At 43.5% G+C, this 19,251-nt stretch overlaps 1 protein-coding gene across 8 annotated transcripts in view; it reads right to left on the minus strand.

Moving 5' to 3' along the window:
• The window catches only part of TSNARE1 (t-SNARE domain containing 1), a 667,577-nt gene that overhangs the window by 74,173 nt on the left and 574,153 nt on the right, over nt 1-19,251 (minus strand). For 4 of the 8 annotated variants that reach the window (XM_039525402.1, XM_039525408.1, XM_039525403.1 and 1 more), the window contains one exon: nt 6,257-6,371. In XM_039525402.1, coding sequence (XP_039381336.1) covers nt 6,276-6,371 — 96 coding nt within the window. In that variant the 3' untranslated portion in view covers nt 6,257-6,275. Of the gene's footprint in view, nt 1-1,826; nt 1,852-6,256; nt 6,372-8,882; nt 8,973-17,741; nt 17,895-19,251 lie in introns of those variants that run through there. The other 4 variants (XM_039525406.1, XM_039525401.1, XM_039525404.1 and 1 more) reach the window with 4 other exon arrangements.

Consider the following 19,251-nt stretch of genomic DNA (forward strand, 5'->3'; position numbering starts at 1 on the left):
TTAATTTGCTCAAGGTGCCCTGCCCTTGAAGTCATAGGTAGAAATCAGCAAATAACAGATTTTTTGCTTTGGGGGCCAAACTGAAAAATCAAAATAAATTCCAGTTTGATTTGAGGCAAAGTTTTTTGGTTGAATCAGAAAACTTGAAAAAAAATAGTTTCAAATTGACCTACATATTTTGAATTGAACCAAAACATTTTTTTTTTAAACTTTTGATTCATACTGAATCGACCAAAACATTTCAGTTGATTCAAAATTTTTATTTTATTTTATTTTGATTTTGGCTGTTTAGGATATTTTCCCACCCTTTTTTGCGTTTTTTTTTAAACTAGCCTGATTTAAAATCGAAATGCTGTTTTGAATCAAAAAGTCAAAATGAAATGTTTTGACTATTTCAAATTTTTGTTTCCCTGCAAAAGCATATTTCAGTGGAAAAAAAGCAAAAAACTTTTGCCCAGCTGTTGTCAGATGCTTCTGTTTGTGACATTGCAATTGGTGCCATGGAAATACTTGTGAAGTCACAAAGAGAGGAGCATAGGCAACAAGCATCAAGATCAGACAGCCAGATTCTGATCTCATTTAAACCAGGGTAAGAATCTGGCCCAATAATCTTGCCAGAGTAAAAACTGAGTAAGGACTTCAGGATCTGAAACATTAATTATAGATCAAGGGGCTATAAATATTGAATATACCCTGATGAAAAAAGGAAAATCACTTCCAGAACAAAAGAGCTTTTGCAAAGTTATTGACCGTTGGCTCCTTTGTAAATTCCTGAACAAATGACACAGGCGGCTCAGAGAACAGGGTGGTGGATTAATTCAGTCCCGTGACTGGCAGCTAGCAAATATGACAACGTCCTCTGTGGCTCTTGAGACTGATACAGGACTGCAAACTGGGCTGCTCTCAGGACCACTGAGAAATGTACAGTGCACTGGTAAAAGCATAGCCAATAAGTAAAGCTGCCCCCATGGTATCAATTTAAAGAGCAAAAAGCAAGTCCATGGAACAAAGCTATCCATGTTTGGCCCTTATTTACAATGTTCATTAGGTCGATTTATTGCTACATCCCACATTGCCTCTTAGGCAGGAATTGCTGTTGCGGCTGCAACACGATGGCACAGTGCAAGAAACACACGGAACGTGCCATAGAATTTCTATCACAAAGGTGGCCAGTCTCTCACCTTGGGCTGGTGAAGAGGGAGCATTGTAAGCGCCATGTTCTGGGAGCTAACAAAAACACCAATGCCAGCTGTCAGTTTTGTCATCAGTTTCCTCGACAGTATATATAATCCCCACAGAAAGTCTCCAATTAAATTCACTGGTGTTTTACTGATGACTCCTGCCCTGAAAACCCTTTCCCTCAGTTCCACAGGGTACTGTATAAGGTCTCTGAAAGTCCTCTGGTGTACTGGAAAAGTTCAGTATTAATGACACCAAGTGGGGCCCACTGAGGCTGATTTAGCAAAATCCAATAGTCCAGAAATCTCTCCTGCTGCATTGGGTCCAACTCTTAGTAACCAGGCTCTGAGATGAGGAGGGGCTTAGCCTATACAGCATGAAGCCCTTGATAGAGGCATTCCTATGGTTCTCAGATCATACCCAGTGGCTGTGAACTAAAACTGTGGATTTTATTATTCCCACTGCAGTCAGGAGACCAGGTGTAGAGCACAGAGGGGCATAACAGAGTACAAGGCACTAAAGAAAATAGCCAAGACCTGAAAGCATGAAGAAAAAACAAAACAAAACACATATCAAACAGGCTGCGAGAGTCTATGTCCTCTTGGAGTGGTGAGATAAAGCACTTTGTCACAGAATGCACCAATTAAATGGACTGGACATGGCTAACTGTGACTGCAAAGGAAAAAAAACAACAACAAGTCAAAGCAATTTCTCCAGCTTGATCTGATGGTTATTTCACTTTAAGCTGAGAGAGAGTGAGTAAGAGAGGACACCATATGTTCAGGGAATGGTTAAACCCCGTGGGCCTGATTCTCTCCTTCCATGTAGAATTGGGCTCCCATACTGGAGGGAAAGGAATTAGAAACTGCACTAAGTATTTCATGTAACGGTTCCCTTAAGGCTGTGTCTCAATTTGTTAAAAGTATAGAAGGGCCTGAATGTTTAGATCTTACCACCCCTTAAACGTTGGGAAAGTTGAGATCTGAATCTGAACTACGTAGCAAAGCTCCAAAGCACAGGGAGGAACAGACTCCAAGAAATAGAGAGTCTACTGAGACTGTTAATGAGGGTAACAGTTGCCATGATAAGAGATACAGATGTAAGGCACTTGGAGGACTGATTTCACATAGGCCACCAAGCTGCCATCAGCTGGCAACAACCCTGAAGTCTTGACTGACTTAAGTTGAACATCAATCAGCAACTGAGAAGTGAAGAGCTCTTTTATACAATCACCTCTATCCAAATCCTCTTAAATTTATAGATTAAGGCCTGAAGGGACCTAGTCTGGCTTAATGTCTATCACAGTTCATAGAATTTCACCCACTTACCCATGCACTGAGCCCAAGAACTTGTGTTTGATGACATCCAGCGATGGATAATCCACCACATCCCTCGGCAGTTTGTTCCAATGATTAATCACTGTCATTGTTAAAACTGTGTGCCTTATTTCTAATTGGAATTTGCCTGGCTTCAGCTCCAGCCATCAGTTCTTGTTATGCCTTTCTCTGTTAAAGAGCCTTTTCAGTGCCCAGTGTTTCCTCCCCATGAAGGGATATGCCATAATCAAGACATCTCTTGATCTTCTTTGTGATAAACTGCACAGACTGAGCTCTTTAGCTCTTACTGTAAGGCATTTGTTCCAAGCCCTCAAATCATTTTAGTAGCTTTTCTCTGTGTTCTCTTGGTTTTCTGCACCCGCTTGCCCAAGAAGTATCGTAGACTCTGGGACTGAGTCAAAAGGCGGAAACACTTTGTGTATAAGTAAGGAAGAGAGAGCCAATGGGGATATGTTTCCAGGATCAGGAATTCTAACAATTATAAAGCAAAGGCATTGTTAAGGTAGGGAGATTTCTAGGACAGTCAGCAGGATACTATCCCTTTAAGATGTTCAGTGACTTATACCAGAATGGCTAAGAGAGCAGCTGCAACATGGTTACATGATGAGCAATTTGACTCCAAAATGTCTGGTTACTTCATAATCCCCGAGGTGAAAACAAAAAAAACATACATACATCTCCAGGAGTTTCTCCATAACCTCACTGGATGCAATGGATGCTTTTCTCTCCATCCTCAGTCAAGAATGCCTCAGGGGATCAAGTGACATACTTAGGATAGGGCTTGGAGTTTTCATAAGAACAGCTGGTCCCTCTGAGCGCACTGAGCTGAAGAACCGATGGCACCGCTGTTACTTAGGAAATTCACAAGAAGAGCCACTCTCTTGCTTATTTTTCAAGTAACAAATGATGAATCCTATGGAAGGAATGGATTTTCTGTACCTGCTTCACATCTGATTTGTGAAAGAACAACCTGCTTTTTCCTTGTAATAAGGACCTTTGTTTATTTTGGGGGTATCAGGGTTGCTGAAATCATTAATTTAAAAAAAATCTATTACAAATTAATAATTAGCTAGGTCCAAAATCTGATTAGCTGGGTCTGGGGACTCAGTGTAGTGACATTAAGGTAGTTCATCCTGGGATGTGAACCTGAAAGCTAAAGATCTTTGGCCTGATCGGTACCAGGATGGGAGAAAAATCAAAAGTGATTTAGCAAGGAGTTACTTCCCCACTGACTCAGCAATAAAGCAATGGTCCAGCAAAGACTCAGGAGCTCTATGCTGTAGCCTCTCCTTGGTGAAATGTAAAACTGGAGTCCTAACTAGTTGTCCTCATTATAGATCTCACAGCACATTTCATAAGTCTAGGGATGTTAGGTTCAGTGTCCTCGCCTCATTCAAACTGGAGTATTTATTTTCTGTCTCTCAATTAGATACTTCAGTTTTTGCCTTGAATTGTTGTGCAGAGGGCTGGGCATGGAAAAAAAGAGCTGATGCATTTCTCCCTCAAGGTGGGTAAAGTGACACCTGTATATAAATGAGTAGTTTGTACAGAATTTTGGGATTCTTCTGCATGACAAGTGGTATATAAAGGTCAGATGTCATTACGTCACCATGTTGGTGCTTGTCTCATGTGAAATGAAATAAGAGGACATGTCCAGGCTGAATCCAATATAATCCACTCCAGTTTTTATGTTTTTATTGGTGCCGCTGTTGAGGAACTGGTGTTTTATGCACTAGGTCGTTAGTCGTTCGACCACTGAAGGATGATGGGAAAATTGAGTGTTCAGGTTTTCCGAGGGCTGTACTGAGTTATTAGGATCCCCTCCCCAAACACATGACATTCTGAAAGAAGATTAACTCTAATTTTCCTGCTGGGCTTTTCATTATCATTAGGTTATTCTGGCTCTGTGATTGCACCAATCTAACAGATTCAAAATAAAGTTTCAGAGTAGTAGCTGTGTTAGTCTGTATCTGCAAAAAGAACAGGAGTACTTGTGGCACCTTAGAAACTAACAAATTTATTTAAGCATAAGTTTTCATGGGCTACAGCTCACTTCATCGGATGCATGTAAGTGGAAAATACAGAAGGAAGATATATATATACACACAGGGAACATGAAACAATGGTTGTTACCATACACATTATAAGGAGAGGAGTACTTGTGGCATCTTAGAGACTAACAAATTTATTTCAGCATGAGCTTTCGTGAGCTACAGCTCACTTCTTCGGATGCATAGAATGGAATACACAGACAGGAGATATTTATATATACAGAGAACATGAAAAGGTGGAAGTATGCATACCAACACCTTTTCATGTTCTCTGTATGTATAAAAGAAGTGAGCCGTAGCTCACGAAAGCTCATGCTGAAATAAATTTGTTAGTCTCTAAGGTGCCACAAGTACTCCTGTTCTTTTTGCGGATACAGACTAACACGGCTGCTACTCTGAAACTTGTCATTATAAGGAGAGTGATCAGTTAAGGTGAGCTGTTGTCAGCAGGAGAGAAAAATAACTGTTTGTAGTGGTAATGAAAATAGCCCATTTCCAGCACTTGACAAGGAGATATAAGGAACTATGGGGGGCGGGGGGGAAGATAAACATGGGGAAATAGTTTTACTTTACTCAGAGTATGTCTCCACAGCAAAGAAAAACCCGCGACTGGCTCATGCCGGCTGAGAGCTTTGGGATCCCCCCACCTCGCAGGGTCCTAGAGACTGGGCTCCAGCCCAAGCCTGGATGTCTACACAGCAATGTAACAGCAGCACGGCCCAAGCCCCACCGGCACGGGTTAGCCGCAGGCTTTTCTGTGCTGTGTGGACAGGCCTTTGTAGGCCTTAAATGCTTCCAGGTTCACGCACAGGTTGATAAGATTTGTGATTTCCAGGAGTTGAGGATGTTTGATTTTGTCCAGCCCTAACATCACTACATACTCACATAAAGTAGCACATGGGTTTGGATTTTGTTCTCAGACATACAAGGGCAAATCCAGAGTAACACCATTCACGTCACTGGAGTTATGCCGGATTTACGCTGGCATACCTGATCAGAATCTGCCTTGTGCAGTTTGTTTGTATGTGAGAGACAGAAATAAAAAATAAAAAAAAGCCAGAGATAAATTGTGAAATTTAGACAGAGCCCTCTTTGGAGCGTAATGCAGAGCCAGCTGAACCAGGAGGAGTGGGGGAGGGAGGGTGGCTCAGGCAGTGATGTGTCTCTTGAGCTGCTCGGTGTGATTAAGGCATACACACTGTGCAGGGTCTATCCGTGGTGCAGATTGTTCCCCCGACACGGAAGGAGGCAGGAGGCACAGCTGTGGCATTCCTCACATGGGCTGCACAAGTGAGGGGGAGATTTCTGCAAGCCCACCAAGGGCCGATCTCAGCCTGGCCCAGACATCAGACAGGCTGCAGCATGCACAGAAAGTTAGGGAAAGATGCCAGGAAGACTGCACTAGAGTCTGAGTGCCTCAATTTCTTCAAAGCATGGGTGCAGAATAGAAAATAGCAATGCAAGTTTCCCCATGTCTACCGACAATTGGACTGTGACCACTCACATATTTCACCTAGCCCCCACAGCATCCTTGAGAGGATAACAATAGTCACATCTAACTTCTGAGGGCTGGATATGAACCAACAAATTAGAGATACACCACTCTAGTCATCACCACATCCCTGAGCCTTCCACTTATCCCAGACTTCATCCATATGACATGAGAAAGAGTCAGATACAAACTCCCACCTGTAGAATCTCAGCGGGATCAGTGTTTGACTGACACTGCAATAATCACGACAACAACCAGCAGAACGGCCATTCCGACAGAGAGCAGGCAGCACTTCATCTTCCTGGCTCGTTGCTACGAGAGAAAAAGGAAACAGAAATAAATACATATATGTGTTCATTGGACAATGCAGAGGAAGTCAGTGAAGAAATATCGTTGCACATCGATCTCCACATCCAAGACTGGCTGAGTCACGCGCAGGATGCTAGCCTACAGAAGACATGCCTTTTCCTCAGTGCAGATCCACCCTTCGGTGCATCCTCCTCAGGGAAAATGCTCCCTTGAAACTTGCAGCTATATTCCTCACCCACTGCTCTTCCCACTCAGGCCATTACCTGCTGACACTCACTTATTGCTAGCACGTTAAATCAGGGGTTTGGGCAATGCTGGGAGGCTGGCGAAAGGGGTCAAGACTACCTTCCTACTGCCAGGATAAGAGGCTGTCTCGGCACAAATTTGTAATAATCCCAGCCATGCAAAAAATACAGGTCATTTCTTAGGCCGGCAAAGATGCTTTCAGCATCCAAGCACTCTGATTTCCATTCAGATTAAGGTCAAGAGCCAGATATTTGCTCCTGGAACTTGTAACCTTGACGTCCACTTCTGTCTAAAGCAAAAGTAAATGAGGTAACCGGGCAAGAAAATTGCAGATTCAATTCAGTGTTGATCAATGCAAAGTAATGCACATTGCAAAACATAATCCCAGCTATACATACAAAATGATGGGGTCTAAATGAGCTGTCACCACTCAAAAAAGAGATCTTGGAGTCATTGTGGATAGTTCTCTGAAAACATCCACTCAATGCGCAGCGGCAGTCAAAAAAGCAAACAGGATGTTAGGAACCGTTAGGAAAGGGATAGATAATAAGCCAGAAAATACCATAAAGTCACTATATAAATTCATAGAATGCCCACACCTTGAATACTGCGTGTAGTTCTGGTCATCACATCTCAGAAAAGATATATTAGGACTGGAAAAAGTACAGAGAAGGTCAACAAAATGATTAGGGGTATGGAACAGCTTCCTTATGACGAGAGAGTAAAAAGATTGGGACTGTTCGTCTTACAAAAGAGACGATTAAGGGAGGATATGTTAGAGCTCTGTAGAATCATGAATGGTGTGAAAAAGTCAATAAAGAAATGTTATTTAACTCTTCACATAACAAAAGAACCAAGGTCACCCAATGAAATTAACAGGCAGCAGGTTTAAAAAAAAACAGAAGGAAGTACTTCTTCATACAATGCACAGTCAACCTGTGGAACTCATTGCCAGGGGATGTTGTGAAGGCCAAAAGCATAACTAGGTTCAGAAAAGAAGTAGATATGTTCATGGATGATAATCTATCAATGGCTATTAGACAAAATGGTCAGGGATGCAACCCCATGCTCTGGGTGTCCCTAAACCTCTGACTGCTAGAAACTGGGACTGGATGACAGGGGATGGATCACTAGATAAATTGCCCTCTTCTATTCATTCCCTCTGAAGCATCTGGTACTGAGCAGTGTCAGAAAGCAGGCCACTGGGCTAGATGGACCATTGGTCTAACCCAGGGTGGCCATTCTTATGTTTTTAGGTTTACCCAGTATCTTCCACAGCTGTAATACCACCTTTATCTTCAGGGGAGGGATAACTCAGTGGTTTGAGCATTGGCCTGCTAAAGTCAGGGTTGGGAGTTCAATTCTTGAGGGGCCATGTAGGGATTGGGGAGAGGGGGACTCTGTTAGGGACAGTACTTGGTCCTGCTGTGAAGGCAGGGGACTGGAATCAATGACCTTTCAAGGTCCCTTCCAGCTCTATGAGAGAGGTATATCTCCATATTAAAATCTATTTATAATCTCTCTCTCATGAGGTAATTCCTCATTCCCTGTTTAACGGGATAGAATAATGGAACTCCCATAAAGCCATTGGAATCAGAGGTTCACTTTAATCCAAGCTCTTTCTTGGATGCACTATATAAAACCACATTAAATGAGTTTCCCAATATAGCTCACACAGTATAATGCCACTCACTCTGAGAGCCAGCCAGAGAGTGTGAGCATTTTCCTCCAGCCCTGTGCTCACCAGCCCAGATAATAACAACTAGGCATACTCAAGCAACTACATATATCTACAGTCCTTTCTTTCAGCTATGGCTGCACTTTGGGATGAAGGAGCTAGCTAATTTGTGTACTGTCATCCACTTTCTTTCCTGGTCAGTGCTGTAAACACCTTCCTAGTCAGCACAAATTCCCCCAAGTTCTTTGCTCATGGCATCATTGCACCATACATATCTCAATTAAATTGCATTTGCTATAATTTAAAACTAGGTCAGTGGTTCTCCAATTATTTAGAAGTGACAGGGGTCCTCTCATGGACCCATCTCCCCTCTCAATGCCCAAATTCCTCACTGCCTGTTTCTGCAATTATCTCACTTTATGGACTATCAGACCCATGGTACATAGTTTGTGAACACTGGATTAGATACAAAAGGACTCTATTTTGCATTTCAAAGCCATTGAGAAACTTGAATGTTGAGCTTAGAGCAGGATTGTCTTCATTATTCTTAAACATTACTAACGGTGAGTTTCAAAGGCCTTAAATATCACCTTCAATGGCAATTCCACGATTGGCTGTTTCACTGTTCAACTGTTCATGGAGTTTGCAGAGCCGAATTTACCAATTTTCACTGGTGCAATCTGAGTGAAAAACATGACCATATCAGATGGCTACACAAAGGTGTAAGGCAATGGAGGAGCAAGGCCTTAAAATTTATCCTAATATTTAACTTAACATTTTATAAGTTCTATCCTAGTTGACAAATTACAATAATGGCTCCTGTTCTCTTTATATCACCACTTTATGGATTTAGCATGTCGCTCTTACATGCTTCTATAATCTGTTTTAGGTGTTACAGCCTTTTCCTCTTAATTCCTCATCTCGTTCTTTCATTTTTCATTAAGGCAAATGTTTATTCCACTGCAAAGACAGTTTGCACTTTTCCTCTGTATTTCAGTCTCCATTCAAAAATCTTAGCATGCCATAGAATACCTGAGTAGGGATAAATAATATACTATATGCATATGTTGCATTCATATACCACTTCTTATCCAGAAGCATCCACAGGAATTTCACAATTGTAATGCCATATACTGGAATCCCTTCACATACCACAAAATGCAACCACTTATGGATTCAATAGGAACAGGAATATTTCACAATCGTTCAGGAAAGGAAGTAAAGAATATCATAGCCAAATGAACTCACGAGAGGTCTTTTGGCAAGCAGAATATAAATACCCAAGCTAGAATATGGCTATGGCACTAGAACTAGAACTGCTGCTCTAAAAAAAAAAAAAAAGGCATCATAAATTTTTGGTCATCAAGGATACATCAGTACGCTAGTTTTACATCCAACAGATGGTACCTCTCTCAGCACATTGCTCTCTATTGCATGCTATGGTCTTTGGTTCTACACCTATTCACAGGGAAGAATAGGTAACCCAACAACTCCAGTTTCTGCAGCATCTGTGCTTTCCATGGAGGATTTTTCAGAATGTATCAGAGCTGAACCAGTTTACATGTGACATCAGAGGCTGGAGTGGTTTGAGTGAGAAACTGTCTATGGAAACAGCTGAGGTCAATGCTATTAAGGCCAATCAGCAATGATTTAAGTGAGGACCTTGTACCTTCTCCATTAGGCTGACAAAGGAGTTCCCTGTTCTCCTTACAATATCAGCATGGCCCCAGCTAACTTAGAAGCTTACTGAATGCCAGTTTCCTAACTGCCTCTCTCACTATCTGGAGGCTGTAATGGAAAGGACACAAAAGAGCTAATTTGTGAAGAAAAACCTTTGTATTTTTGTTATTGATTCTGCTGTAAAGCAGCCAATGCCATTGTCCTCAATTGGTAACGGAGGAATGGCAGGCTCTCCAGAGGTCTTGCACCACAAAGCACTCAGCTACTTGGGAACATCAGCAGTTCACCTCTCAGTAAATGCAACACAGAAATGAAAGCTGCAATTACTTTTTCAAGCCAATTCCTTCTTTTGCAAAGTGTCTTTTTAACCCATAATGCAGGTAGCCAAATGAAATGACATTCAGTCTTATTCAGGCTGTTTAGCCCCACCATAGTCTTCATGATTGAAGACCTGTCGTGAAATCTTGGCCCCAATGAAGTCAATGGCAAAATAACATAAAAACGTAAGAATGGCCATACTGGGTCAGACCAAAGGTCCATCTAGCCCAGTATCTTGCCTTCCAACAGCGGCCAGTGCCAGGTGCCCCAAAGGGAATGAACAGAACAGGTCATCACTAAGTGGTCCATTCCCTGTCACCCAGTCCCAGCCTCTGGCAAACACAGGCTGGGGACACCAGCCCTGCCCATCCCGGCTAATAGGTACTGGTGGACCTAACCTCCCATTTGACTTCAGTGGGGCCAGGATTACACACACAGAATCTAATGTTCAATCCCAACCCAAAGGATATACAATTTCCTGCATCTCTTTTTTCTTGACACTTAATCTGAATGTGATTTTTAGTCTTCTTCAGAGCAAAATCCTCTATTTAAAACTCCCCTTGAGAATCTCATATTTACTCTATTATCCTTTGCCCCATTCCTTCTCCCTTGACCATCCTAAAAGGTCTTGCACTGGGTCTATCAGAACCCAACCCCCCTGATTCCTGGTATAGCCCCAATTTCTAATCCCTACAACATTTGCAATGTAAACAGTGTAGTATGGTGCTAGCTCATGGGCACATTATTTATTATATCTAAAACAAACAAACAAACAAACAAACCCCCAACTACATCAGAAAAAAGTTATGCTTGCAAAGTACTTAATAATTAGGAAATACCAGAATTCAGGTTGCCTGTGTTACCATACTTCACTCCCTTGTGCGTATGCATTACGTGATCCATATTTTTTTCCCCACAGAACCCCCACCCCATTCACTAAATGGATACTTATTCAATATTTTTTTCCTTCACATTCAATAGGTGGCCTGGTTTATCTCACACCATGCAAACCCTGCACTGAACACAAAATTATTAATTTCCTCAGGACCGTTTCACTATAGTAATCGGGTGTGTCACAAATATTAATTAATCATCATGACACCCTGGTGAGGTGAGAGGTTGAAGCTATCTCCATTTTACAGATGAGCCACACATTGATCCCAACATTTTCAAAAGCGGCCACTAATTTGAGGAGCCCAATTTGAGACACCGAGGGCCTGATTTTTCAGTGAATTTAGCGTTTTTTATAAGCCTTTATATGTTCAAAGTACAGCTCCAATCAGCTTCACTCCCTGCATCGCAGCTAGGGTTACACCTTTGAAATGCAAAAAAACCCCAACCACAATCCAGCACCACCACCCCACAGGCAAGCCTGCTGCAACTCCAACCCCCAACCACAATGTAACTGTGCAACCCCCCTTTCAACAGCCACTTATAGTGACTCAAACTCTCTCTCACACACCCGCGTGGCCCGCTCACATGTTGGTGGGCAGACAGCTGCTGTATTTTCAACAGTTTTGATCTATCATCACTTAAACTGTGGAAGTGGGAACACTGCAGCACCTTTAGCTGGACACAGAAACCTTTAACATTAGCGACAAAGAGTCTTATGGCACCTTGTAGACTAACAGACGTATTAGAGCATAAGCTTTTGTGGGTGAATATCCACTTCATCAGATGCATGTCAGATCCAGACTAACACGGCTACCCCTCTGATTTTTAACATGAAATATCCCCATGTACTGTGATAATAATGTAAATCTTTAGACATATGTAAAAAAAACCCCAGAAGATTAAATTATTTTTCTGGCATCGGGCAAATCCATAAAAAAATTGCCAAGCCGGTCAAATATTGGCCAGTGGTAATTCTGCCTCCTGCCCTACTTCCTCCCCATCCCTTAATCCTTCCCACTCTAGGGTTCCTGCAACCCCCTCTCCACCTCTACCCCAACATCCCAGTTAGGGATGCCAACCCTCCTGATTTTGCCAGGAGTCTCCCAGAATCTGGCTCTGTCTCCCAGAGGCTACTGAAGTCAAACTGGGAGATTTTAGGCGCTAAATGTCAGGCGACACAGCAGGGCTAATGTAGGCTCCCTGCCTGCCCTGGCCCCGTGCCACTCCCAGAAGCAGCCGGCACGTCCCTGCTGCCCCTGTGAGGGGCAGGGGTCCCCATGCGCTGCCCGCACCCTCAGCACCGACTCCGCAGCTCATATTAGCCGGGAACTGCAGCCAATGGGAGCTGTGGGGGCAGTGCCTGCAGGCAGGGGCAGCACATGGAGTCCCCTGTCATCCCCAAGAGGCCGCAGGGACATGCTGGCTGCTTCCAGGAGTGACGTGCAGAGGAGCAGTACGCACAGCCCCCTGGCCCCGCGTACTTCATGCGGCTCCTGGTCGGTGGCGCAGTGGGGCCAAGGCAGGCTCCACCCCTGCAGTGCCTATTGGCCGCAGTTCCCCAGCCAATGGGAGCTGAGGAGTCGGAGCTTGAGGTGCGGGCAATGCATGGAGATTCCTTCCCCCCTAGGGGCCTCAGGGACGTGCTGGCCACTTCTGGGAGCGGCGTGGGGCCGGGGCAGGCAGGGAGCCTGCCTTAGCCCCACTGTGCCACCGACCGGGAGCCATCTGAGGTAAGCACCGCCCGGCCGGAGCCCACAACCCCTCCTGCACCCCAACCCTGTACCCCAGCTCTGAGCCCCCTCCAGCACCCAAACTCCCTCCCAGAGCCTGCATCCCACACCCCTTCCTGCAACCCAACCCTCTGCCCCAGCCTGGTGAAAGTGAGTGGGGGTGGGGGAGAGCGAGCGACGGAGGGAGGGCGGATGGAGTGAGCAGGGCGGGGCCTCAGAGAAGGGGTGGGGCAGGGGCGGGGCCTCAGAAAGGAGCAGGTCAGGGGGCAGGGCAATGGTGTTTGGGTTTGTGTGAATAGACAGTTGGCAACCCTAATTCCAGTCAGGCGTCTTCCTCGTTCTCCTCCAGCCTGCCTGAGTGCCAGCAGAAGAAGCATTGAGAGCACAGGACAGACAAGTCTTCCCACTTTCAGTGCCTGTGCCTGGTGCAACTGCACCCTCTGGCTGCCTGGAGAACCCATTTCAGGAAAAACCCTCCTGCTCAGCTCCTGCAGCCCCAGGATGGAGCATACTCAGTTGCTCTCTGGGGCATGTGCCATCCAGTTTCCATGTAGAACTGTAAAGGGATACAGCATGCTCAATGCAGATGGAAATTTCAGAGAATTTAGCTGCCAAAAATCTAACAAGTCTCCAATGAGCATGTGCAAACTAGAATTTTTGGAGGTTTAGAAATCAGTCACATTTTCAATGGAATGGCAAAAGGCACATCCCTGGCACTAATGCAATCCCACTGCCAAATTTCAAGTCACTGTTCCAAAGCACAGAGGAATTACAGCTTCTCAACAAAACAGTACTATGAATTTGTAACATGGGAAAACACCACATTTCCCCCTAATGTTGTTCTTGAAGATGACTGAATCATTTCAGCTAAAATTTAAACAAACTAAACCAAACAGCAAACAGAAAACCAATAACCAAGCCAAACAAACATCTTTAGGCAGATGCCTGTATGGAAAATTTCAGCCTGAATTGTCTGGCAAAGTTTAAGCAACTAAAAACAGGACCTTATAATGGAAAATAATATCTGGCAACCTTAATTATAGGCAGAACTACCTACACCACCCAACTTAGTCTGGAGAGCAGATGGGCCAGATCTTCGGCTGCTGTAGAACAGCATTGATCCGCTTGTGTGCGCTAACTGTGGTTCTGGTCCAATGTGTTTTGAACCTATTTTAATTGCTGTTTTTGGTATCATGCAAGATGTGCAGGATGAAACTGTCTAAAATATTCTGATCATATTAGAAGAGGAAAAAAATGCAAAAAAAAAAATTACCTGTAAGAAATTACTGATTATAGTAGTTATTTTTGCTTTACTCTCAGGATTTATTAGTAACATGTTATAGGTAAGGACATATTTTAAGCCTGACAGTGCCCTTTACACACACAATTGAAACAGTGAATACCAAACGTCAGGGAAGAAGTCAGTGAGGCTATTTAGGGACATGAGTAGAAAGGGCTTTATAGTGACAGGAGATGTTGCTGTGAGCCTGAAAGAATCCTTTGCCTTAATGTTCCACAGAAGAAGCTGTAGGTCACATCCTACGGGCTGGAAACTATTTATCTGTGGGAGGGAAGTGAAATGTTAAAAGGCTTTTTAATTATGCCACAATAGATAGTTAAGCAATTAGAACCATTAAAAGCTGCTGAGGCACTGGGCCCAGAGGAGTGAGTTACATCCTGGAAAATATTAAGAAAACACAGTTGCAAGGGCAAAAGAAAACATCTTTGTTGCTAAGAGTTTCAACAGCTTGCTTGGAATGAATCATAGAAATGTAGGGCTGGAAAGGACCTTGAGAAGTCATCTAGTCCAGCTGTCTGAGCTGAGGCAAGATCAAGTAAACCTAGACCATCCCCGACAGGTATGTCTAACCTGTTCTTAAAAACTTCCAGTGACAGAGATGCTACAACTTCCCTTGGAAGCCTATTCCACAGCTTAACTACCCTTATGATTACAAAGTTTTTCTTAATATCCAACCCAAATCTCCAGAGTTGCAGATTAAGCCCATTATGTCTTGTCCTATCTTCAATGGAAAATGGAGGACAACTGATTACCATTGTCTTTAACACACCCCTTAATTTATTTGAAGAATGTTAGCAGGTCCCCTCTCAGTCTTCTTTTCTCAAGACTAAACACGCCCAGTTTTCTTAACCTTTCCTCTTAGGTCAGGTTGTCTAAACCTTTCATCATTTTTGTTGCTCTCCTCTGGATTCTCTCTCCAAATTGCCCACATCTTTCCTGAAGTGTGGTGCCCAGAGTGGGACCCAGTACTCCAGCTGAGGCTTCACCAGTGCCAAGTATAGCCGGACAATTACCTCCTATGTCTTTCGTATGACACCCCTATTAATGGAACACAGAACGATAGTAGCATATTTTGCAACTTCCTTTTTGACTCATATTCAATTTGCGATCCACTATAACCCCCCCAGAACTACCACCTAGACAGTTATTTCCCATTTTGCAGGTGTGCAATTATCTTTTTCTTTCTGGAGTGTAGTACTTTGCATTTGTCTTTATTGAATTACATTTTTTTTAATTTCAGACCAATTCTCCAATTTGTCAAGGTTATTTCAAATTCTAATCATGTCCTCCAAAATGCTTGCAACCTGGCCCAGCCCGGTGTCATCCACAAATTATAGAAGTATGCTCTGCACTCCGTTATCCAAGCCATTTATGAAAATGTTGAATTGTACAGGACCCAGGACAGACCCCACTAGATACCTCCCCCCAGCTGGACAGCAAACCACTGATAACTACTCTTTGAGTATCTTCAACCAGTTGTGCACCCACATTATATTAATTTCATTTAGACCACATTTCCCTAGTTTGCTTATGAGACTGTCATGTGGGATTGTGTCAAAAGCCTTATTAAAATCAAGATATATCATATCTACAGCCTCCCCCCTATATACTAGACAAGTAAACCTGACAAAGAAGGAAATTGAGTTGGTTTGGCATGATTTGTTCTTCGTCAAAATGGCTTTGTCATTACTTACAATCCTGTTGTCCTCTAGGTGCTTACAAAGTGATTGATACCTGGACAGATTCTGGAACAAATTATTAACAAAGTTACGCTGACTGGTCTATAGTTCCTCAGGTCATCTATGTTCCCCCATTTTAAGGATACGTACTATGTCTGTCCTTCTCCAGTCCTCTGGGACCTCACCCAGCCTCCACTAGCTTTCAAAGATAATCACTAATGGTTTCAAGATTGCTTCAGCTATTTCCTTAAGGCAGCTTTTGGTGATGAAACAGTGGAGATGTACACACTGCAGTGCCACTTTGGGTGACAAAACTCTTCAGTTTCAGCGACAAAATAAAACCACCTTGATGAGAGGGATAAAGCTTTTTGCAGCAAACTTAAAGCGACAAAGCGTCTATGTAGACATTGCCATTCATTATATTGCCATAACTGGCCTCCCCCAGTATCTCACAGTGCCTCCCATGACCACTCTGCTCATTGTTTTGAAATCTGCTGTCCTGCAGACATGTGTCCCTCCCCTTTCAAAGCTCTGGGAAGTTTCTGACAGGTGAGCTCTGGTAGCAAAGAACAAATCATTAACATGGAACGCCACTTTCTCCTGGACTAGGAACACAGAGGCAAGTAGGCAGGTGTGGATGTGTGTGTGTGTGTGTGTGTGTGTGTGTGTGTGTGTGTGTGTGTGTGTGTGAGAGAGAGAGAGAGAGACTGTTGTGCTGTGCAGAGCAGGGGGGAAGCGGGGGCTGATGTCGGCGGTAGGCTTGCCAACTGTCTAATCGCGCAAACCCAAACACCCTTGTCCCGCCCCTTCCCTGAGGCCCCGCCTCTCTTCATTCCATCCCCCCTCCCTCCATCGCTCACTCTCCGTCCCCACCCTCACTTACTTTCACCGGGCTGGGGTGCGGGAGGGGGTTTGGGGTGTGGGCTGAGGGGTTCAGAGTATGGGAGGGGGTTTGGGGTGCGGGCTCTGGGAGGGAGTTTGGGTGAGGGAGGGGGCTCCGGGCTGGGGGAGGGGGTTGGGAAGCAGGAGGGGGTAAGAAGTGCGGGCTCCGGCTGGGCGGGGCATACCTCGGGCAGCTCCCTCAGAATTCCCCCAGAAATAACAGTGGGATAGCTACCCACAGTGCACTGCTCTCCGTGTCAATGCAAGTGCTGCTAGCCTGGATGCGCTCAGCCGACACAAGGACCATCATGTGGACATGCAACAGCGGTTTACTTAAAGCGCTTTAATGAAAATGGCATAAGTTTTGGGGACAAAGCTTTGCAGTGTAGACATAACCTTACTTATGTGAATATTCTTTAAGCTATTATTTCCCCTATTGTCTTATGTTTCTTTCCCCTTGTTGTTAATCTGAATTGTGTTAAGTACCTGGCCACAATTTACCTTTTTAGTGAAGATGGAAGCAAAATAGGCATTAAATACCTCAGCCTTCTTGATGTTTAGGTCTAATTATTTTGTGCCTTAGCCTTTCTGATTTTATACTATATCCTTGTGCTATTCTTTTGTACTCATCCTCAGTAATTTGTCCATGTTTCCACATTTTGTAGGATTCCCTTTTGATTTTAAGGTAATTAAACAGCTCCTGAGGGAGCCATATTACTATTCTTCCTATTTCTCCTTTGAATCAGGATAGTATGCTGGTGTGCCTTTACTATTCATTATTTTAGAAACTGCCAACTCTCCTGAACTCCTTTTTTCCCCCATATATTTTCTTCTATGGGATCTTACCTACCAGTTCTCTAAGTTTGTGAAAGTCCACTTTTTTGAAATCCATTGTCCTTATTCTGCTGCTGGAAAGGGATTGCGAGCCCAGGAAAAACTGGTGCTATTCCTCTATTCCGAGGGTCAAGAAAATGTGGAGTCACAAAATGGTGGGGAGTTTTATACAGAAATGTGAAGGGCTTTTCTGTCTTTAATCTGTATGTTTCCAGGATCTATGCTTTTTCTTAGCCTACTGCTGGACAAAGGCATCTTCAGCGCTCCTTCTGTCCACCATGGGTTCTACAAGAGAGTGGGTGAAGAATCTACAGTGAATGGATGTTGTTCATGAAGGCATGTGATCATTAGCCAAGCTCATCTGCACAATGACTATCTCTCTATGCTGCTCCCACATTTAGCCCCTGGCATAGGGGGCATGCCAGGGATAAGGATAAGGGTGGCAAAGGAAGGGAGTAATGCATGGAGCACTATGACTCTACCCCAGGACTTCACCCTTCTTCCTCACACTCCTGCTCTTCTACAAGATGTAAACATCTAGGGTACACCTTGCCTACCAGTAGAGCTTTATGACACAGTGCTCTCTCTCAGTGCAAGAGGAAATGGTGACCCACTTTCTGGACAACAATTCTTAGAGCAACCTTGATGTCAAACAGAGAAGAAGCCATCCCTCCTTCCCTCTTTCCCAGCAAATAAGGTTACAATGATCCCATCTGCTTTACACTAGCAGGAATATTTTATGCACGTTACACAAAATAATTTCTAACCAGAAAAGACTGGCTAAAGATGACCAAGGGAGAGAGGAATTTGAAAACACTCCAGTAATACTCAAAGACTTTCTGGATGGCACAACTAATCGCTTGAAAAACAAAGAAATCTCTGAGGATTTGTCCATCATGGAGAACTCTGTCTCCTGGATCCCAGCCCTATCCTGAAAATATCAGAACCACCATGAACTGAAAAAAAGACTCATTCACAGTCTGCAATTGTCATGAGGGAATTTAAGTGCCCCTGTTGGGCAATGAAAACTCCTCATCATTGATTTTCAAGTAGCTGTTTCCTTTGTTGCAGGAGGTGAAAACAGTACAGTATAAGATGGCCCATTTTATATGCAATCTGTATACGAATCTAAGGACAAGACTGTGCAATCTCAATATAGGTGAACACGTACCCACATGAGTAACACTGCAAACGTCAGTACTACTCATGTTAGTAGGTGCTCACCAAAATGAGTTAGGACTTCTCAATCTAGCCCTAAGCATATCATCATACTTTAAATCTTCTATGCAGGGACCCTAGAGAGTGGGGAGGGAAAGAAATATACAAGTATAAATTACTACATCTCTTTAAATCCAGTGATTTCCCTAGACGTTATGGGTAGTCAGCACACATCAGGATCAGGCCTTTGTGAACTCAGCGCTACTAAAATCTCTGGTTACGGTAAAACTGAACTATGAGAAAATGATTTCCTGATAACAGGTTTCCAGGGCATTATTATTATTATTATATTTCATTGTATTTCATAAGATCCTTTAGTCATGTTGTACACAATCACACCTTATAACGAAATAAACAGACTGTGTTACTGAAAGAGAACTGAGGAATGTAACCTTTAAAGTGTGTATAAATTAAAACACACTGA

Source organism: Mauremys reevesii, linkage group 2 (genome assembly GCF_016161935.1).
Source record: "Mauremys reevesii isolate NIE-2019 linkage group 2, ASM1616193v1, whole genome shotgun sequence".
Taxonomy (NCBI): domain Eukaryota; kingdom Metazoa; phylum Chordata; order Testudines; family Geoemydidae; genus Mauremys; species Mauremys reevesii.